Source organism: Ochotona curzoniae, unplaced genomic scaffold, assembly GCF_017591425.1.
Source record: "Ochotona curzoniae isolate NIBS_2020 unplaced genomic scaffold, NIBS_Ocur_1.0 scaffold_4505, whole genome shotgun sequence".
NCBI lineage: Eukaryota > Metazoa > Chordata > Mammalia > Lagomorpha > Ochotonidae > Ochotona > Ochotona curzoniae.
Window position 1 is genome coordinate 33,905,576 of NW_024467118.1, and position 23,006 is coordinate 33,928,581.

At 39.7% G+C, this 23,006-nt stretch overlaps 1 protein-coding gene across 1 annotated transcript in view; it reads left to right on the forward strand.

Annotated features, from left to right (window-relative positions):
- Window positions 1–22,614, forward strand: part of ADRA1A (adrenoceptor alpha 1A) — an 83,194-nt gene extending 60,580 nt beyond the window's left edge. The window contains exon 2 of the mRNA XM_040966035.1: window positions 22,085–22,614. Within this exon, the coding sequence (XP_040821969.1) occupies window positions 22,085–22,602 (518 nt within the window). The 3' untranslated portion in view covers window positions 22,603–22,614. The remainder of the gene's footprint in view (window positions 1–22,084) is intronic.
- Window positions 22,615–23,006: the final 392 nt, after the last annotated feature.

Below are 23,006 nucleotides of genomic sequence, written 5' to 3' on the forward strand. Positions count from 1 at the left end.
TGGGCATATAGGATACCCCCATTTTCAGGGGGTCACAATTAGGTACTTTATAAGTGACCTCTAATAATCTGATTATTCATGTATAAAATAAATTACCTTCACTACTGGCATTAAAAAAATGCCTCAGTCATGCCCCATATCTCCATAATCAGTTACTGTGGAAGCTGAGTGGTATATATGTGTATCCAAAATTGATTTTGATGCTAAGCTCTGCAAATGTGCTGATGAAGTGTGAAATTCCAATTTCAAGGCTTCCCTCTGTTAATACTGGACAATGAGAATAAATTAAATTTCTCTCAGGCCTAATAATTGATACTATTTTTCACAAGTCATTCTCATTTGATCTCTAACACAACCATCTTTGGAAACATCAGATTTTTTCTCCAGTGTGACCCACAGAGGTACCTGTGTCTTTCTGGAATTAGACCCCAAACTTGCAGGCACCACCATGTGTTCATTAGCCAAGGGTATGTGATAGAATGATTTTGACACAACTCTGGTACTGATGAAATCCATGGAATTACAGACTTTTGTCCCCAAGCAAATAATAAGCTGTTTTTATTGCTATATCTCAGCCTGTAATTTCTAGAATTTTACACTAATGGAATCACATTGTTTGTACCTATTGTTGCCTCTTTCATTCACCACAGTGATTCTGAAGTGCATTCATGTGTGTCTATCACTAATTTGTTTTTCTCAATTCTGCAGTAACACATCTAAGACTGTATTTCTACCTTCCTTTATTGAACATTGGATTATTTCCAGTTTAGGGCTATTACAAATAAGCTCACTTTGACCATTCATATTCAACATTCTCTGTGAAAATATTTTTTACTTCTCTTTTGGCTGGGTCATATAATAGATACAGTTTTAATTTTTCAAGAAAATTCAAAATACTTTTATGTAAGATGATTGCAGTGGGTATATATTCGTATGTCATCATAGTTTTAATTTGCATGTCCCTGATGATCAATGATTCTGAGCATTTTTTTGCATACTTATTGGCCATTTGTATATTGTTCCATATCAGATGTCTATTCCTTTATCTATTCCTATTTAGATTAGTATTGTTACTATTGAACTGAATCTCTGCCTATGCTACGGACACAATTACTTTGGTAGTTGCTAGACGGGCCATCATGTCTCCGCTATGGATTGAGCAAGATGGGTCTCCCAAGCTCAAGCAGGTGTTTCCAGTCTTACATTAGTTGTCGATGAGTTGTTGGCGCTGGCAGAGATTTGATCTAATAGTGGTGTCTGAGGGGTGAATGTACTGGGAGCTTTTTAGATCACCATAGATTTGCCCTTGAAGGTAGCTCTTGCAAAAGGGCTCACAATCCCAATCAAGTGCCACCTAGCTTCGCTCCCTGCTCTGTGGGTCCCTCTGTGATCATTCCCCCACACTAGCCTCACCAGTGCCAGCCTCCTCCAGACACCAGACTGATGGGGCTGCCCCATCTTGAGCTGTGAATCTCTAAACTGCAAGCTAAATTAAACCCTCTCCTCCCCAAGAAACTAATATTTTAGTAAAAACCATGAAAAACTAATTAGTACAGTCTCCTATACTATTTTAAGGGGAGCAAGAGTTTTTATTCTGAATAATTTTATTATATACTTTCATAATTATTGCTGAGTCCTGTCAATGAAATATTTCCCTACTTAAAGATCAAAAAGACATTTTACTGTTTTATTCTAAAAAACATTAGAGTCTTTGCTTTTATGATTCTTAACTAAAATTAATTTTGTGTGCGTGGTACATGGTATAATTCAAGGATTGCCTTCTCATGTCTGTATACCCAATTACTCTTATCATTTTTAAAATACTCTCCTTTCTCCAACTGAATTTATTTTGTACCTTTGTTGAAAATCAGTTGACTGCACATATGCGGCCTCTTACTGGAGTCTATTCTCTCCTACTCATCAATTAATATAACCTTATATTAGTAGAAGATTGTTTTGATTACTATACCCTTTTAGTAAGAAAGTCAGGCAGCATAATTCTTCCAACTTTGATATTTTCCAAATTATATTTTCAAATCAAGATTTTTTTTGTATTGCCATATACATTAACTTATTTAAATGTGCTCTTTGTTCTTAAATCAATTTGGAAGGCTTACTCTTTCAAAGAATATGTTCATTCGATCCAGGTTGTTGAACCCATACTCTAAATATTTATTATCTCCACCTCAATGGAGACTCCAGAAGCTACACCTGAGAGAAATCACAATTAAAAGGAAAGATGCTAGGAGGGAGACCTTGCTCTGCAACTTGGATTTGGCTGAGATCTCAGAAAATCTATCTTTGCAGTAGGCTGCTCTATCGCAAGAAGGAATGCAAGTCCTGGAGCAAAGTCTCAACAAAACTGATTAACCCAAGTGGTCTTCTAGCACATGCTTATCGTGTTCTTCCACAGTGAAAAGCTTGGCCATAAATCTGCAGAACCCTTCTGAGTATTAGGACTTCCCTGTTCAGCTTTCTCTTCCTTGATTTTAAATCTCTCTGTTTCCCTAACAAGCTTTGCACCCTCTATCCTAAGATAACAGGCTCTGCTAGAACTCCACTTCCCTGTGCTACTGTTTATAAAACACCCTTCCAGTGAGCTCTTCCCATGAGTCTCCTTTTCTAGAGGATCAAATCCCTAAATGCTGAAAAATATAGCGTGGCCAATTCTAGCTTTTGTTTGTTAACATTGGGAGAGTAGATCAATACTATGGACTGCAACTCCACAGTGAACTTCTGTACAACTGCAATATACTAAATGCAATGCAGCATTTTAGCTAATTACATTCAGTGTCTGTTACTGAATTTACTATATAAATGGCACAACATAAGAGAATGTTGTGTATCACACAGGACTAAAGCAGAGTATTTACTCTCAAAAAAATCTATCTCCCTGACCTGAAAGGGGAACTAGAAGGATGAGAAACTGGTAAATGCCAGAGGTTAAAAAATGTCAAAAGAGGAAGCCCCAAGTACCTGTAGGAGCACGGAGAAGACTTAAGAGAGTTCAAAACTAACTTGTCAATACAGACATAAGGGTGGTAGTAGATGACAAGTGTTTGGGGAAAAAAATTTTAAAGAAATAATACTTGGTCTGAATGTTGAAAAGTGGTAACCTACATAACTACCTCCCCCATAGTCTCATTTTTTGGTAAATTTTAGAATATTTAGTAAACTTGGGTCTTTTTCATGGGCTATTATCATGCTAGTCATTTTTCCTAAGACTCCAGATAGTCAAACAAGTTAGCCTTCCTAGGACATGTGTTAAATAATAGGTCAGGATAATGGATTATTATCTCTATCTGGAGAACTCGTTTGGAAGTGAAAAATGTCCTTTGAAGAAAAATTCAGTGAGGATGAGCAGGAAAGACATGAGAGCTGACAGTAGTTATGACTTGTATAAGCCAAGGGATACATAGATTTATATCTGCTTAATGTGTTAGGAATCCTTTTGCGAATGTGTTCTTTCTGCATGGGTTAAGAGGGCGGTGCTTTTCAGAGAGAATGCACGTGCCAAAGCCTTACCCTCATTTGCTTAAAAGAGCAGTTGACTTGAAGCATGCCTGGAAGCTGTTCAGACTCACTTGACAATGCAAGCAGCACTTGGCTTCTGATGTTCAGTCAGACAATTAGCTTGTCAGCACACAGAGGTCTTTATCCTGCCTGCATCATCTTCAGTACTGGGTGTGTTGAGTGCTTCACGATTGTTTATTGCAGTGATCATCATGTTGTGACTGCTTTCCCAATGAAATCCTTCTGCAACACTTTTCTCCCCAATATCAACAAACACTCTAATACAGCGGTTCTCAGATCTATCGGTCTCAGCCCCTTTCACCCTCTCAACACTAGGTAGAACCGCAAAAGACCTTTTGCTTATATATGTAGTATGCTTGTCTATATTTACCATATTAGAAATTAAAACTGTGAAAACTTTAAGATTGGCTCCTTATCTTAAAAAGTATTTATATATCCAAGGTATACAATAGAATGTTATCTGGATACATTAAGACAGTAAAATGTTTGCTACTGTAAAGCAAATTATATATTGCCATTTCACATGGCTACTTGTTTGTGTTGTTGGCTTTGTGGCTGGAGCAGCTAAAAATGTGTACCATTTTCAGGCTCCTGGGTACAGTACAACTTCATTAACTATAGTCCTCCTGTTGTTTGTACATATGTGAGCTCTCTAGACTTCTTCATCCAATTCAGCTATAATTTGTCAGCTTTCAGCTACGTCTCCCCAGCAGAGGTTGGGGGAACACTGTCCTGATGTCTGTCACCTAGCAGCTAAAGTCCTCATCTTGCACACACCAAGAAAATTTTTTAAAAGTCTAAATAATCCCTTTAAAATAATAAGAAAGTCATTTACACGCTAATACAAATGATATATTTAGGTGGAAAAGAAACTGGTTTTTCCAAATTCTTTTTTTAAATAGGTCTCTTAAGGATTTTTATTCAAGTTCCACTTCGGTCTCTCTATTTTATTTCCTTGATATTTTCATTTTTTTTAATTTTATTGAAGTAAAGAGGCTTTCTTTCACCTGGATTTTGTTGGCTCAATCCCCATAGTGACACTTAAGATTGCCCTCTTCTTACATCTCCTTGAAGTTGGTCATTACATTTAGAAGGTTTTGCCATATGTTTGTTCATTATCTTATGCTTCCATTAGGAAGTAACATGCTTTATGATTTTCAGATATTAGTAATAATAATTATCGCCTGGATGCATTAACTTTCTCTGTTTATGATTGCTGACTTTTTATCATTCCATCTTCAGTTACAAGGTATAAAATATCTATATGAGAGGGTCCAGGGAGATAGCCTAGCAGCTAAAGTCCTCATCTTGCACACATCAGGATCCTATTTGGGTGCCAGTTCCTTCCCTGGCAGCCCCATTTCCCATCCAGCTCCCTGCTTGTGGCCTGGGAAAGCAGTCAAGGACAGCCCAAAGCTTTGGGACGCTGCACCCGCATGGGAGACCCAGAAGAGGCTCTAGGCTCCTGGCTTCAGATCGGCTCAGCCCCAGCCATTGTGACCGCTTGGGGAGTGAATCATCAGACAGAAGATCTTTCCCTGTGTCTCTCCTCTCTGTATACCTGACTTTCAAATAAAACTTAAAATCAACCTTTAAAAAAATATATCTATGAGAGCAACTGTCACTCGTCAACTATTTAAGATGTAGATTTTTACACAAAAACAGTATTATGTCTTGATACTTTATTTATATGCCAATTTTTGAGATAATAAAGCTGTTATTTAGCCATCTTCAAAAGTAACACTGAGGTTTCTTTCCATGTTAGCATCATTAATAATTGACAAATTGAGTCACATCTATTTGATCTTTCTGAATCCTTACTGATTCCCAAACTGTATTGTCTTTGGTCAGGGACAGTTTATTCATGCTTTTACAGTACAGCTGCCTTACTTACCTGTAGCAATGAAATGTCTGTGCTTAAATGTCCACTGATCAGACCTAGAGTCAGCCATTTCCCCAAAATCTCTTGGTTCTGTTTAGTAGGAAATTGCATTTAGAGGTTACAGCCTATTGGAGTGTCTGTTAAAACTGCATTGGTCAATGTTTCTAGATCATTTAAGAAGCAAAAGTTAGGAAAAGGTATCTTGAAGATAAATGTATCACTTCTTTTCCAAATAACAAATCATTACTATGCAACAAGTTATCTTTTCAGTTTTATCTCCTTCCTCCTCACTGAATTGACTTAAGCTTCCTGAATACTGTTATTTGTAATTTTAGACACATTTGTTGTTCATATGAACATTCTTCATTGCCAAGACGCAGCAGAAATCCTTCTGTGCTCAGTTTTCACTTAAAGACTGGGAAAATTCTACTTGTGGTATTATCAAACTATAATCCACAGTTCAAATACAACCTGCTGCCATTTCTTTTCATGTGTGGGGGGAGGGGTGTGTGTGTGTGTGTTATGGCTGATGAATGAGTATCACAATTTTAAATAACTGGAGATAATCCTAAGAAGCACAAACTTTATGTCACTTATGAAGTATATAAAGCTCAAATTTTAATGTTCATTTACGAACTGCTGGAACACAACTACACATATTCATTTATGTAATATATGTGACTGTTGACATGACATTTTGGCAGAGTTGAGAAGTCACTCCAGAGATCACACAACTGTTAAAACCTAAAATATTTTTTTAAACAAAAAGTTTGTCCATCCCTGCTCACTTGATCAAGTATGATCATATTCTGCCTCCACTTAGTAAGCTGGCATATCCGCTAACTTGGGTTTTGTTGTATTCAAACTCTTAAGTGGAAGTAGTATGTACAGCATTTTTGCATTGTGGTGCTAGAAGATAGTTGATGTTTTTTGTTTTGTCTTGAGTTGCAACTTCCGGTTTTGGTGGTAGCATCATACTAGTGTTGGAAGCAGACTGGAAGGTTTTATACAAGCTTAGAAGTTGTGAAAACAATTAGATGGCATTCAGCACTAACCAGAAGCACAGAAACCCAGACATTTCTAGGCAAGTTCACCTTTAAGCAGCACCAGCAGGAGAAGCTGGAGCTGGCAGGTGTGGGTTTGAAGCCAGCTTCACAATTGGTATTTCAGCAGTATTGATAGGTATATTAAGCTTCTGGGGGTCTCATTTCCTTCATCAGTACAATAGGGATGCACAGAGCAAAATCAATAACATATGTCAAACACTTAGCACAGCACCAGACACCTGAAAATGCTCAGGAAGTTGTTCATGAGAGTCTCACAACAGCTACCCTAAGAAAGCAACAAGCAAAATGTCTGGCAAACCATTGTTCAGGTGATTGAAAGAACTGCACCATTTGTCAAGAAGGGCTCACAGACGGCCATAGCCATACAGCCAGACCCATCTGACTGTATGTCAGCACATCTCAGTAGAAAGAAAGACACACTCCCAGAGGTTCAAAAGATCTTGTTTCTGAGCTCAGAACTTATTCCCAAATGTCGAAAATAAACAAGATAAGCATGGATGAATGAATGAGTACTCGAACATAGATGCAGAGCTGACACAGGGGTAGGAAGACAATAGAGACCACAGCACATTTATTTATCTTTGTGTTTGTGTGTCCCCTATGTCATTCTGCCCTTTAATTAAATAAATACATCCTGAAAGAAAAAAAAACAGTAACATAAAAACCTGTCAGAACCACAAGTTCTAATGCAGTCTATTTCTAATGTTGATTCCTATCTTGAGACATAAAGTTGACTTCTAACTCATTCCAATCAAATCTGAAGAAGCAGACAATGAGTGTCATTATTTTCAGTTTGACAAACTATCTCAGCTTTCCTCTCTTCTCGTGAATATTTTTCTATGAGTGAGAGACAAGTGAACTAGAGCCAGGTAAAAAATTTGCTGCTTCAACACTTGCCCGGGGAAGGAATCAAGACATGCTGGAGTTACTGAAAAATGTCTCTGTTCCCTTAGAGCACATTCAGAACACTGTACCCACAGTGTTATCTGATGTGTTCTAGATTAATCGCTTAACTGGGGTAGGTAACAACTGGGCATTTGGAGCGGCATTACAGTTGTAGGAAATCATCTTTCCTTAGAAACCTAACAGTTTGGGTAGCAGAAAATCACTCCTGGCAACAGGGATTGTATCTTTTGAGACAAACTCTTGAAAACACTTGCCTCTGACTTTTCTCATTTCTTTCTGTATCCTTATCTCTGCTGCATGTCTCTAAGTTTTCACAGAATTTTCTGGAACATTACCTCTAATTGGAGTTTATGAGTGGTTTCTATCTTCTGGTCTTGGAAAACTTCTTTAGTACCAATGCTGTTGTCTAGCAGGCTTTTATTTATTTTGGGGGGCTGAATTCTAACACATATCATTCAATTCAGTTTAAAAATCCAATTTACCTATTGAGTTTGGAAGGGCACTTGGGAATCATGTTCACCTGCCTAGTTACCCAGCAAAGTAAATTTTCAATATTCAAGCTCTGTGAACCTAATAAGCCATAATACAGATTTTGTACTTCATCATGAATTTGAGTCACTGAAATGATTTAATCAGTAGAATATGTAATCTTGTTTATTTTCATGGAATCTTGCTAGGTACATTATGAAAAATGTGTTCAAAAGAGATCAGAGGAGCTGGCATGATAGCTCAATTGGCTTATCCTCTGCACACAAGCACAGGCATCTCATATGGGTGATGGTTCATGTCCCAGCTGCTCTACTTCTCATTCAGCTCCCTGATTATGGCCTAAGAAAGCAGCAGAGGAGGGCCCAAAGCTTTCGGACCCTTCACCCATGTGGGAGACCCAAAGGATGCTCCTGGCTGCTGGCTTCAGATCAGCTCAGCTCTGGTCATTACAGCCATTTGGGGAGTGAACCAGTGGATAGATCGTTCTCTCTCTCTCTCTCTCCTTCTCTCTATTAGTCTACCTTTCCAAAAAAAATTAATAAATCTCTTTTTAAAAGATGTCTACATTTTTTAAATTCTTTTTGTTTGTCATAACTGAAGAAAAATTACCCCAATATTTATCTGTTTCAAAATTATTTATCCCAGTTATATCACACTATAGCTTCTAAAAAGACATCTTTTTTACATGAATCTATTAAAATTTTCCCCCAAATACACATTATATATATCTACATGTACATATAGATACATAAAATATCTGTTTGAAAATCACTCATGTTTGATGGCAGTTAGGCAACATGCTGATCTAGGTTCGAGTCTAGCACTAGTTACTTATTTTACTGGAGAGAAGTAGCAGAGATCCATAGACAACCTCCACCAGCTTACACTGGGCAAAGCAGGGAGGCACGCAGGAGCTGGGAGAACAGAGCCAAGTGATATTCATATTCCTGCTTCAGCCTGAGCTGTATCATGCTAAGAGATGGCTGCAGCATCAGATGACATCAAGAAGATCAGGTATATCCTTTTCAAGGATTAAATTGTCAGAAGAACCCAGATTAAATATCTTTACAGCAGTCCAGAATTAAAAACCCTTTAACTGTTCCCCTATTCACTTCTCACTACACAAACATCAACTGACCCACAAGCTTCTTGGCAAGAACCAGAACTAGAAGCTGCCTTAGCCTTTGAAGTAGGAGCAATATCCTCAAGAAGTCTCAACTGCTTCTTTGGGAACTTGATTCCATTGTTTATGTCACTGCTTAGGATGTGTCCTTACACTTGCATCCCACAGTCAGGAGGAAAATATGGTAACTATCACATCACAATTACAACCTTTCTACAGAACCCTTTAAAACATATTTATAAGTACAGGAAGTAATAATTTTATGAAGTGCCTATAACTAGCAGTATAAATTATTTGGAAAATGGCCTTGTTTTAATATAAAAATAAGTGTCTTGAAGATTTAGAAGATAAATATTTGGAATGTGAGTTAAGGTAGACTTTCTTTGTCTACTTAAGAGTGTGTTCCTAATGATAAGTGGTTGAAGCAAGACTTTTATTCAACATGTCATTTTCCATAAACAGAAATCATCTTGTGACTCAATAAACATTTATTAAGAATTTTGTTCATCACTGAACGCTGTTAATGAACACTGAGGAGTTTGTGTCTTTACAGAGACTAAAATCATAGGGATTGGACATCATTCACTCATTCCATAGTTTTGGAAGCCTACTATATACTATAAACTATTGTAAGCATTGAAGATCTACCAGAAAAATAAAAAAAGAAACTCCTGCCTCACAGAGCACCTTTTCAAGAAATGGGGAAAAAAAAAAGAAAAATAAATAAACAGAAGATAATTATAAGCACTGTGGATCAAAGTAACTGGTGCTAAGTGCTTTGGGGAAATGGTGAGAAAACAAATTACACTGTACTGAATTGCTCAGGGGTGAGCTGGAGTTTGAACACAGCCTTAAAGACAAGACTTGAACAGGTTCAAGTGTGAATGAATGTGGGAAGAGGGAACAGCCCCTGAGAGAAGAGCAGGGTAATGCAGGGGAGAACCACAACCACAGTCACCCTAGTGACCATGGAAAGTCCACCATGACAAAAAAATCCTTAGTATTAGAAATTCATAGCCCAATTTAAGAAGCATTTATTGGCTATATTTGCAGAGTGTAAATTCTAAGGATGGGAGTCCTGTGTGTATTACTAACCATTCTACCACTAGCACTTGTAACAGCACCTAACTCAGAGAAGATGTCAAGTAAATTATTTGTCAAGTGATTCAGCAACCAAAGGATGAGGATGATGTGCTTGAGCTTAATCTTATTAACAGCAATAAAATAATACACAGTGTTTATCATGGCAGATAACACCATTAGGAGATTCTCTTAATCACATTATAGAACCCCTTTTAAAAGTTCCCCTGCTTTTAGTAATTTTTCTTCTAGAATGTTTTCTCATGACTTCTAGTCTTCTTTCAATGACCTTATTTAGAAACCCCAAGGAAACAGTTCAGGGTGTTCTTCCCAAAGTCTTTGCCAATTCCTTGGGTTTTCCCTCCTTTCCAAATCCTTTTCCCTTTTTCGATTATGTCCTCATTTGGTGTTCCTTAGTCATCCTGTATATTAGTTTGTTTTCTATTGATATAGCAAAATATCTGAGGCTGGGGACCTGGGTTTATTTAGCTCACAATTAAGAAGCTGGAACATCTAAACAGTGTAATGCTAGCTCTCACAATGTACCCCTGCCCACACTGCACCATGGTGGGAACATGAGCAAGAAGAGGAAGAAGAGGACATTGGCTGATAATATAGAAATCCAGAGAGGGAGAAAGGGCCTTTCACTACCTTTCACAGAAACCCATCTCGTGCAAGCTAATGTGAGTCCACAAGAACGGCATTAACCCTTTCCAAGGGCAGACCCCTAGTGGCCTAGATCCCTTACACCAAGTTGATCTCTTGAAGTTTCCTCCACCTTCTGATATCACACGGAGGACCAATAACCCAACACATGAGTCTCGGGGGACAGACTACCTTACAAATCAAGCACCCTGCTAAACATGGACCTATTCCTACACTCCTTTGACTGCTTCATATGCTTTCATAAAACAAGGGTGGGGATAGTAACCACTGCCTGGTGCAAGGTTGTAATTTTGCAGGCAAGGAAACAGTTCCACTGGAAGAAAGTGACTCATGCAGCTTTAAATCATGAGTCCTATCTGCAGAAGTGCTGCGGTTGGGAGTGAAGCAGAAAGGCATGTTTCGAAGGCACTTCAAAGAAAAGCATGAGTGGGACTTGGTGGCCAGTTGAAATGTCAGAAGCAAAGGTAGGGGAAATTCTGAGACACATTCTGCTCTTAAAACATGAGCTCTGAACTCTGAGCTCTCAGCTTTGAGCTCACACTGTGGTGCTAGAGAGAGACAGACATCACTCACTTCCTAAGCTCGGGGTGATGAGACAACCAAAGGAAAAAAAATATTAATAAAACCTGAAAATGGTGACATGCTCCATGAGAGATGCAAATCACAATCAGAGGTGTGAATTTGAGGACTATACCTCCATAGACTGGTGGTCAGGGAAGGCTTTTGTGTGGGTGTGGAAGAAGATGCTTAAAATGGGAGGCTTGTAAAATAAAGGTGACCTCAAAGAAAGTGACAAAGTTTGGAAAACAAGCCAGTTAATCATACAGACACAGCTTTTAGAAACAGCCCATGGAATAAAATAATTATTTCTTCATTGCTAGCTTTTGTCCTATAACAAATCATCAATTGTTAAGGTAAAGGAGGAAAAAAAAACCTCAATATTTCTAGAGAGTGTTTTGAATTATTTATTCAACACAAGGAGATCTGCTGGCTGGGGACTAGGAGGAGTGTTCAAGGTGGAACTAGCATGGCATGGTTCCAGGTTACATCTGCCTGAGTTACTGTGAGCCTTTAGAGCTGACCCATGCACTCTGTCAGATGCACTCTGCTTTTTCTAACAGGGACAGTGCTGCTTGGGCCTTTATCAGGCTTGAGAAAAACGATCCAGAGAGCACTGATTCAAGCAGCTTGTGACATCCCTGACTACAGAAGTTACCTTGGGCCACCAACAGGAAGCTGTAGACAGTGTTTTATCTGCCATTTGCAGAAGTATGCAGGATAAGAGAACATCCCCACCCCCCACCCCCATGAGCTCTCTGCCAGCCTGCCTTAAGAAACTGACTCTTCACACAGGAAATGTTGGCCAAAGTAATCCCAGTCCCTCGGAAAAGAGACCGCACTCTCACGCCACAGCAGGTGGGCCTACATCCACACACTGTGCATACACCCAACACCCTATGAACACCACTCCCCCCTTTATCACTGCACTTTCCCTTTCCTCCACTCCTCACCTTGCCTACTCACCATTCACACTTCCTTCCAGAACATTCAGGAAAGCCCCAATATACTCTTTCCAAGGAGCAACTACTTAACTTCATTTGGAGATGAAAATTGTGCAATTTGAAGGCCCAGATAAATACAGGAAGAAAAGATAAGGCAAGTCCTTTACAAAAAGGCACTGACAAAACATCTACTTGCCCCACTTTTGAGTCTGGTGGTCAAAAAAAAAACATACATGTTTTGTGTGGTGCCCCAGCCAGAGGTGTAGAGGATCCTCACAGGCTGAGATCCACACTTAGCCATCTTTCCTGTCAACACAGGCCACTGAAGCTGTCAGGAACTGAAGGCATCTTTTTAGAAGAATGTATCTTGATACTTAATTTCACAGCAAGTCAGTCTGTGAGCCTTGGGTTGGGAGCCTAGAAATCCAGGCAATGGCTTCCCTGCAGGCCTAGCATTCACAGAGACTCCTGGTTACCATTCAAGGTAGTTAGCTGAAAGACTCCTGATTGGCTGAGAACTTCCCAGAGGGCCCCATAGAAACTTCAAGAGAAGTCAGGCAAGTCACTGTGACACAGCCAAACCAGCAGCTCAACACAAAAGTATCTTGTAGGCTCTGGGAAAACAAGAAGCTTGAGTCTGTTTTTATACTCTGACTCCTACAACTTTTCTCTGGGTTTAACTGGATGGAGCAGCATTTTCTTACTAGAAAGAAAATGCACACCTTAGTGGTAAGAAAATGCCAGACTGCCATTGTAGTATATTGAGTAAAATAGCTGCCTGAGACATTGGCATTCCATATGGGTGCCAGTTCATGTCCTGGATATTCCACTTTTGATCCAGCTCCTTGCTATTGGCCTAAGCAAAGCAGTGGAAAATGGTCCAAGTGTTTGGGCCTTTGCCCCACATGTGGGAGACCCAGACCTGGACCAGCGCTGGTTATTGCAGTCATCTGGGAAGTAAATCCTCTCTAGCTCTCTCTTACTTTCTCTCTCCCTCTTTCCCTGTCTCCTTCATTTACTTTCTCTGCCTGTAACTCTGCCAAAGACTTTCTTAACTGTGACTTTCAAATAAGTAAATAAATATTTTTTAAGGCACCAACCTGTCCTGCCTGAATATTGCTTGGCACTGGAGCTTGTTGTTCATGGGAACTAGCTATTTATTTGTGTGACAAGTTGTTTCTCTCCTCCATTCATTTGGTGTATACAGTTCCAATCAGAGAATCTACTAGTTAGACAATAAGAAACAACTAACAGTATTTTATCCTATAGTCATAAAACATCAGCTTTTCTTTTAAAAATAAGAATCATTTTAAACTCCAATTTTTGGAATATGATATACTTCTGACAAGCCCTTTAGAACAGTATTTTCTGGCTTTTTAAGTAAAGTAGTTATTCATGCTACTCTCCTCCTTCCTCATTAACTCTATGAAACCAATTGTTATAAATTGAAAACTAGACATACCACCACTATGTCATCTTATGTTTGTTATGTGGCACCAAAATATCAAAAGCAGAAATGATAAAGCAGAGAAATGAGGCCCTAACTAGGCCTCAAATTAGTGATTTTGGGTCATTCCCCTTTGCTCAACTCTTCCTTCATCAGTAAAGTAGGGATTGCTGATATCAAAGTTCCTCAGTCCTTACAGTCTAGCACTCTGTGAATCCAGTTAATCAAGTAGCATAAGAAGTTTCAAGTTGTGTCATTGAGATGTCAAGTTTTCAGGTAGGAAAAGAAAGGCCTGAAACTATGGCACTAGGGTCAAGAAGACCAACTCATAACTTCCTTCTTCCACACTCAGTGCATGGTTTGGACATGGTCCACCTGGGTCCTCCAACAAGGTTCCACTAGGATTGGAGAATAGTGGTGTTGGGCGATAGTGGATCCTCTAAGAGATGTGGCCTGGCAGGACATCCTTAGGTCATTTGGAGCAGAAGATAATAGTTCACAGGAGAGAACTGTTGCTTCTCCCTCACATGTTCTGTCATCTACAATCCACCATGAGACTGTTCACAGAGCCTATGCTGTTCCATTTGGACTTGGACTCACCAGAATAAACTAAATAAATCTCTTCGCTTCCTAAATAGCCAGCCTCATGTTTCATGACAGTGACAAAAGCTGACTGATAATTGTGCATTAAGGTACCCTGATTCTGAAAGAAACAATAAACTCTAAAAGAACCCCAAAATTCATAACACAGTTATAAGCCAAGTATTCCATTTCTGTTCTCATTGAATTTTGCACTGGAAAACTGATGTAGCAGGCAGTATATTAACAATGGTTGAAAAAAACACGATTTTTTTTCCTGATAATGGAGCATAGAGGGCAAACTTTTTTCTCTAAGTGCATGGTTCAAATATAATTCCAGTGGCCAAAACTCTATTGGAACGAATCCTGCTGTCCCAAATAACCCTATTAGATGAGCCCCTGGGCCAAAAATGTGAAGTTGAATGTTTCCAGTGAGTAAGAAAATAAGTGACAAGACATACAGGCATCATGAATTGAAGTTGAAATCATCATTTCAATTTGCCTTTGAAATCTATAGGCCTCCACAGAAGAGGTGACAATTCTGAATCTCCAAGGATAAGGATATTGAAGCCAGTTAGGCCTTAAAATCCTACTCTACCCATATCCATTCGATCTTGTCAGTTTTAAGACAATCAGGGTGTTTGGAGGGTTGGAAAAGATAGACCTCCTGCAGCTGAAAAAAATATTGGAAGGAAATTAAGTGAAGGGAAGAGTCCCAAGGGCTTGGGGTTTTTCCAAGGCCCAAGAATAGACCAGGCAAATTCACATGCAAAATGACCTGACATGCAATACAAGGTGTTCAGGGAATTAAGCTGGAAGCTGTTGCCTCTGCTAAAATTGAGTCCGAGTAGGGATTGGTAAAGGGAAAACACAGCTGTGGTGGAAAGAGAAATACCAGTCTGGCTTCTCATGTGGGCAATTCAGAAATGTAGCTTTTCCTACAAAACTTTATGAGAAAAACCACAGTATTAGATATGGCATGATGCAGCAATGAAACAAGTAGGGAAATACCACAGAGATAATCAAGAAACTGAACAAAAACAGTGGGCAACAAGAAAGAGAATAAGAACTCAAAAAGTATAAAGAAATCAAAGTTAGGGAGTGCAAGGGCTCTGGTTGTACAGGTAGGAAAATCAGGTATGTGATGAAGCACAACCTGGTACAGGATATTCATTCAATCAGTAGGTCAGTAAATCAAGAGGTCACTCACTCATTCAACAAGGGCTCAGAAGAGGCCTTCAAGAGTCCCAGGGTGTGCTAGAATCTGGAGCTCCATGACTGTGCAAAACTAACATGGTTCAAGAACCAAAGGAATCTGCAAGCCAGTGATGGCTCAGACAACATCAGTCTTTGATTAGACTGGTCCAACCCTCATGCCCCATACCACAATGAGTGGAAGACTAAAAGAAGCATTTTTAATTATTTATTTTTATTTGAAAGTCATATTTACAAAGAGGAGAGACACAGAAAAAAAGATTTTACATCTGTTGGTTCACTCCTCAAATAGCCACAACAGCCAGAACTGAGCTGATCCAAAGCTGGGAGCCTGGAGCTTCTTCTTACTCTCCCACATAGGTGCAGGGGCAAAAGGACTCGAGCCATCTTCTGTTGCCTTCCCAGGACATAAGCAGGAAGCTAGATCAGAAGTGGAGCAGCCAGGACATGAACCAGATGGTATGAAATGCCAGTCAGTGCTTGCAGGTGGAGGATTAGCCTACTGGACCATTGTACTGGCCCCTAAGAGAAGGATTCTTCAGTTGTCTTCTCACTCTGCAAAGAAGTATTAGTCCTCAATAAAAGTGAATCTGAGAAGAAATTCAGGTTGGAGATGAAAATGATAGGAGTCTGGAGAAGATGGTGCAAGTGGGAAGGTTTGGCAGAGAAGTAGATAATAGGATAAAGGACCTTAATTGGAACCAGTAACTCTCCCAAGCCTGATTCCAGCCCTGGCTCCCTTTCCTAAGGGAGGAGAAAAAAATGAAGCAAACAATGAGATCTGAGGTCATTGATGGTGTAAATAACAAGTGAAATAGTCCTTTGCTGTCCACGTTTTCCCTCCGGAAAGTTCCTGAAGGAAGTGGAGTTATGAAATCCCTCTCATAATCCCAGCCGCCCATCAGGAACTATCAAGTGGGAATCACATGGCTCCCCTCCATGAAAATAATGCTCCAAGCAGAACAGATGGAGCTCATGACTTGCCCCTGCTAGAATGGTCAGGTTAAGGGTACGCAAGTCTGTGTTAAGCTTAGACACATCTGGATGCTGTCATACGATGAGATAAACCAGATGGTGTTGTTAATGTAACGTTCTCTGATCTGGAAGCATCTCAAACTGATGGTCCGAAAAGCCAACATCAAGAGATTTATTTGGATTAATAAGAAAATATCCCTGGAGGAAAAATATTGGAAACTGATGTCCAAAATTTAGTGTGGGTTAGTATTAACCAATGCCTCCTTTTTGCTCCTATCTGAGCTGCATAGAGGAAATAAAAAAGAATGTTTTGACTAAGGTAGGTAAGAAAGGGGAGGACAGTCATTTCATCATTTCTCCAGAAAGTGTGAATTCTTCAGTGAGACTACAGGAGAGAGCTGAGTTCTGGGTCAAACAGAACAAGAGTTAGGGTGGCATTCTAAAAAGGAAAGAAGTGATGGAAAGATGACAAAGAGCAAATGTTGAGTTTTATTGTCACAAAACAGGGCTGTGTAAAAGAAACGGAATATTTGAAGGAATTTTGGCAAGTCTCAAGGTTCTCAAATCACTATATAAGCATTCACAAACATATTTCTTATTTTTTTCCTTTATTTTAACTTGAAATTCTCCAAAAACAAACAAAAAAAAATACACTGCCTTAACTAGCTGATAGGGAGCAGTGAAATTTCCAAAGATAGTTTTTCATATGCCCAGCTCATGCATGCTTACACTCATTAGCATAAGATCAGGCAGGAACATTTGTAAAATGTGTTCCTTGAATCACATTACTGTCACTGTTAAGAAGAAATATTAGACAATATATGAACATCGGATTATAAGATGAGTTTTTCTAGGATGCATTATGTTCAAACAAAGCCATAAGTCATATTAACATTGACCAGTGTCTCACTTCTACGAGGAAATTCAAAAAAGCACCTTTCCCAAGGAATCAAGATGGCAGAATAGGGTAAGGGCATGTTTAAACAGGCAGAGAAAGATTAGCCAGTATAAAGAAGAGAGGGCACATCCCAGGAAACAGGAGAGGACAGAACAACAGCAGAGGAGTACCTGGAGACTGATAGACACAAGAAAGCCGTGAACACAATGGTGTGATGGTGCAATAACCAATACCACAGTGGCATTCAGTGAGTGCTGATCTGAACTAAATGGGCAGCCGGAACTCCACCAGCAACAAGGTGGGAAGGGACGTTCACTGGGAGCTCAGGAGGTGAACCCAGACAAAGAACTGCCTGTCTTGCTGGTCTATTTGTTTTAACCAGGGGCAGAGACAGAGTGGCAGGTCCCAGATGGGCAGTGCAAAGTCAGCACTGGATTTCACAGCCCAGTCTACCCCCAGGAGCTGAACCAGGGGTGACATTTAGTTTAAGGAGGTAAAGGCTATGGGATAGGACTGTTTATGCACTGAGCTGGAAGTGAACTCATTTCAGGTTCAGTGAACTGCAACAACGTAGCATCCTACAGATTCCACCCAAGATAAGTCCAGATAGTCCCCAGACCTGTCATCCAGCAGATCAATAACCCTAGTAGTGGCACATCAGACACCATTTTGTATGGTGTGGCAAAGGCTTTAAAGCCTGCAGGGACAATAGTGAGCCATGCATGCGCTGAGCTGGGAGCGAAAACTCACTGAGCTCAGTACATAGCACTGGAAAATAACTGACTTTGACATCGTACAGGTCAAAAGAGGTCCATGTGGTCCTCAGGCCTAATAGCCCACAGGTTCCATCAAGATCATCACCACTAACAACCCAGCTATATAGGTCTTCTGGTGTCTCCCTAATCCTGGGATCTGCTCAAACAGGAAGTGGGAGATAGGTTGTACAGACAACGGTGCAGATTCGGCACAATATCACAAGAGGTGGAGACTGGTAAGCCAGGAGCTGGGGCTACAGGGACCATGGTGGAAACATAAAATAAGAACTCAGACCTGGAACTTGCTGGAAGGAATGGCACAAGTGACTGCAAACAAAGAGCCATGTGCCAACCACAATAAGTCAAATCGAACTGTAGACCTATGGGTGACACAGCTTAGAAACCTGCCGCATGGAGAAGATTCTGCTAACCAGAAGTACCATGACCAATAGCAAAAGAAGAGACAAAGGCATAATGAATATTACTGCAGACTCCTCTGCAAAGGAGCAAAAGCCTTTGCCAACCTCAGAGTTAACTGAGGAAACTTCGAAAAAAGGGGGATAGAGAATTCAAAACACTGGTTATAAAGCTTCTGATCAACAACGAGAAGCACGTTTTACAGGAGTTCAAGAAATTTAAGGACTGTGTCACACAAGAAATGAATCAAATAAAAGCTGATAAATCAACAATGAAGAATATAGTGGAGCAAATTAAAAGCACAGTGGAGAGTCTCCAAAATAGAATGAGGCATGCAAAAGAAAGAATCTCAGAATTGGATGATATTTTCTGTCAGCAGGCGAAAACAAGCAAAGAACTGGAAGCAGAGCTGTGTCAAGCTTAAAAAAAAAAAAAAGTACTCAAGAAAAAAAGACACTATAAAAAGTCAGTAGTACTAGACTGGATTAAAATAATAAAACCCATCTGTTTGTTGCCTCCAGGAGATATATCTCACCAACAAAGATCAGTGGAAATTGTATCTCATGGATTTTTACTTTTTTTTAGTTTCATCTCTTCAAAACTCTTTCTCATTAAACTCTTCAATGACTCATGGATTATCAGTAGCATCATTTTCTTCAAGAACGTTCTTAATTTTCATTTCTTCAGTGATACATTGTCATTCAGTAGCATGTTATTTAACTTCATGGCATTGTTAATTTCTTTTTTCTTCCTGTTATTGATCTTGTTTTGTGGGTTTTCATTTAAGGGGATGTATAGTAACTGTGTAATGGAGAGTATCATGTCTAGTAGCATGCTATTTAACTTCATGACATTGTAAATTTCTATTTTTCTTCCCATTGTTGATTTTGTATTGTGGCTTTTCTTTAAGGGGATGTATAGTAGTAACTGTGTAATGGAGTCTATCATAACCAGATGTGAAGATACAATGCAGTAAGCATCTTTACTTCCAGACCAAAACGGACTCTCAATGACACTATTAATTAATCTTGACAATAGGATGCTGGACACTCTGCCATTGTTCCTGCCCACAATGATGGACATATGACTGTTTATGAAGAACTAAACTATAGTGATAATTTAGGAGAATTCAGTGAGGGGAGAGGGGATGGGAAGGAGATAAGGGAAATCCCAGGACCAATGGAACTGTACCATAAAATAATAGTAATAATAATAATTAGAAGAAGTAAAATTTTTTAAAAAGCACCATTCCAATTTAGTTTCTCCCAGCTATACACTCAGCACCCCATATATGGAATCCACCTTTCGCAAGAACTGCCTTCTTCAAGTATATGAGACTTCATAAAAAATCATGGACCCTAAAATCAGATTCTGAAATTACAAGTCCCAATTTTATCAATAATTGTCTGGATAAAGTTGACTGTGCTATTTAACCCTATTGCACTGTGGTTTCTTCATTTGTGGGACTGGACTATTGATGGGAAGCAGGTAAATAATGTTAGTAACAATAAGTTATATATTAAGTGTTTAGCATGGCGCCTAGCCCAAACAGGCCCTCCGTGGTGGCCAACTTAATTAAAATGATAGGACAAAAATAAGAGCTTCGAGTTAATGAATAAAATTTTCCGTTACCTAAGTAAATATTGTGTGTGTGTGTGTATAAATTTCTTGAGACAAATTGAACCCAGCAAGGAGTGTGCTTCAGTGATAATAAATACTTTAGTAATCAGCCAGGACACCATTTTGTCTACTTTAGTTCCTTTAGAATGTATGTTAATTTTTTCTTTGTTTATATTTATGAGATCTTCTGCCAAGTTTCAGAGTGTTGTTTGCCAGAATGGATTTTAAGTGTACCCAAAAGTTTATCAAGACTCTGCTGCATCCACAGTACAGAGAGAAAAAGAACAGATATAAAATCAAGGGTATAAGCTGAAACTACAGGAAAAAAAAAATTGTGTAAGAACATTGGAAATTATCCATTCAACTTGTTCCTTCCTCTGGAGATTCAGGTCCTTCTTCAATCTGAGACCCAAAATGCATCCAAGACCACTTAGCTTAACATACATGAAAGTGTGACTACAATCCAGAAGAAGAACAGGAGTTTGGGAGTGAATAAAGAAAAAGCAGGGTCCGGTGTGGTGGTTTACCAGGCTAATCCTTTATCAACAGCACTAGCATCTCATATGGATGCCAGTCCATGTCCTGGCTGGTCTACTTCCGATCCAGCTCCCTGCTAATAGCCTGGAAAAAGCTGCAGAGGATGACCAAGACCTAGGGCCTTTGCATCCATGTAGGAGACCCAAAAGAAGCTTCTGAGTCCCAGCTTCAGATCAGCTCAGCTCTGGCCATAGTGGCCCTTTGGGGAGTAAACAGAGAGGATGGAAGAATTTTGTCTCTCCTTCTCTCGCTGTAAGATCTCCCATTCAAATAAAAATATATCTCTTTAAAAAAAAAAGAAAGAAAAAAAGGTGAAAGTAAGATCAAGATGTTCACCTACAACCTATCTGAAAAGAGTGAAGATAGTCAGGATTTTGTAATTCATGAGTTAGACTTACTTAAAACCACTAGAGAGACCAGTGTTGTGGTGCAGCAGCTTAGGCTACCTACTGCAACGTCAGTAACCCATATTGCAATGCTGATTTAAGTACCAGCTACTCTACATTCAATCCAAGTATCCATTGGTGGGAAATTGTGGGGTTCCTGTTGCCTACAAGTGCCTGAATGGAGCTTCAGGTTCCTGGCTTCAAACTGACTGTTGGAGCCATTTGAGGAGAGAACCAGCAGTTGGAAGATCTCTCGCACTCTCTCTCTCTCTCTCTCTCTCTCTTTCTCTCTCTGCCTTTAAAATAAATAAATATTTCTAAAACTTCTAGAATAAATGCTAAAAGAACTACTTGAAGTCTAGGAAAGGAAAAATTAAAAACACTGGACTGAATTAGGAGTTCTATGTTTCCATTGGACCTGCTTCTCTAATTGGTGGTTTCTACAGTTTGGATGTGGTTTGTCCCCTAAAGATTCATGGTCCCCAGGGCAGGTATTGGAAGGTAGTGGGACTTTTAAGAGATGGAGTCTAGTAGGTGACTGGGTCATAGCCATCCTTGTGAAGGTACTAATACTATTCTTGTGGAGTGGGTTTGGACCTCACCAGAACAGATTTGTTCCCTCAAGAATAGGTTTTTCCAAAAAAAGGCCACTTCACAAATGCTTGGCCGTTTCTGCATACAGGTATTTCCCGTTCCACTTCTTTGACATAATATTGGTCATGCAGGTGGTGGACTTCCAGTCACTGAAACTGTGAGTCAAATAAAATTCTTGTTACAGCAAGACACACACATACACAGAGTACTCAATTGGACCAAGTCAGAATTGTCTTTGAGGATATTACAAAGAGGTTATATTCACAGGGCTAGTCGGTAAAATGCAAAAAAATACAAACGTACTTTGAGTTATTTGAAACTTTTAAGACAGAAAAGATGTTTGCTTGTTTTCATAATCAACTGTCCTGCTGGCTTGCAAATAATATGTATAAATCTGTCTGTTTTCTTCCAGGGTCTTTCTTCCCTGAATCTAAGCCCCCAGAAATTGTTTTTAAGATAGTGTTTTGGCTTGGATACCTAAACAGCTGCATCAATCCCATCATATACCCGTGTTCCAGTCAAGAGTTCAAAAAGGCCTTTCAGAATGTCTTGAAAATCCAATGTCTTCGCAGAAAGCAGTCTTCCAAGCATGCCCTGGGATATACATTGCATGCCCCCAGCCAGGCTGTGGAAGGACAGCACAAGGATATGGTGCGCATTCCAGTGGGCTCTGGAGAGACCTTCTATAAGATCTCCAAGACAGACGGAGTCTGTGAATGGAAATTTTTCTCTTCCGTGCCCCGTGGATCTGCCAGGATTACAGTGCCCAAAGACCAATCAGCCTGCACCACAGCTCGGGTGAGAAGCAAAAGTTTTTTACAGGTCTGCTGCTGTGTAAGGTCCTCGACCCCTAATCTTGAAGAGAACCATCAAGTTCCAACCATTAAGATCCACACCATCTCCCTCAGTGAAAATGGGGAAGAAGTTTAGAGGACCGGGAAGGGCAACTGAAAAGGGGAGCCATCCTAGCTACCAACCCCTCCCCCTTCCCACTTGGAAAGCCTGTTCACTTCTCCTGCAAAACAAAACAGGCCCAGCAAGTGAGGGAACCACCTGGGAATGGGATGGGGAGGACTCAACTCATCAGACATCAGGTAGGCACAAGGAGCTGCCAGTTCAGAGTGATGCAGAATAGCATTTCCCTGCAGCCAGTGTGCCCTCAGTCATCCTCTGATCCCACTGTCCACAACTAGCCCTTTCAATGAAAAACACCATGGGAAACAGAATTTCATACACAACCCAAAAGACTATAAATATAAGATGATGATTTCATCAAGAGTATTTTGAGCACATGCTCTAAGTTTGGAGCTATTTCTTGATGGAAGTGCAGAGAT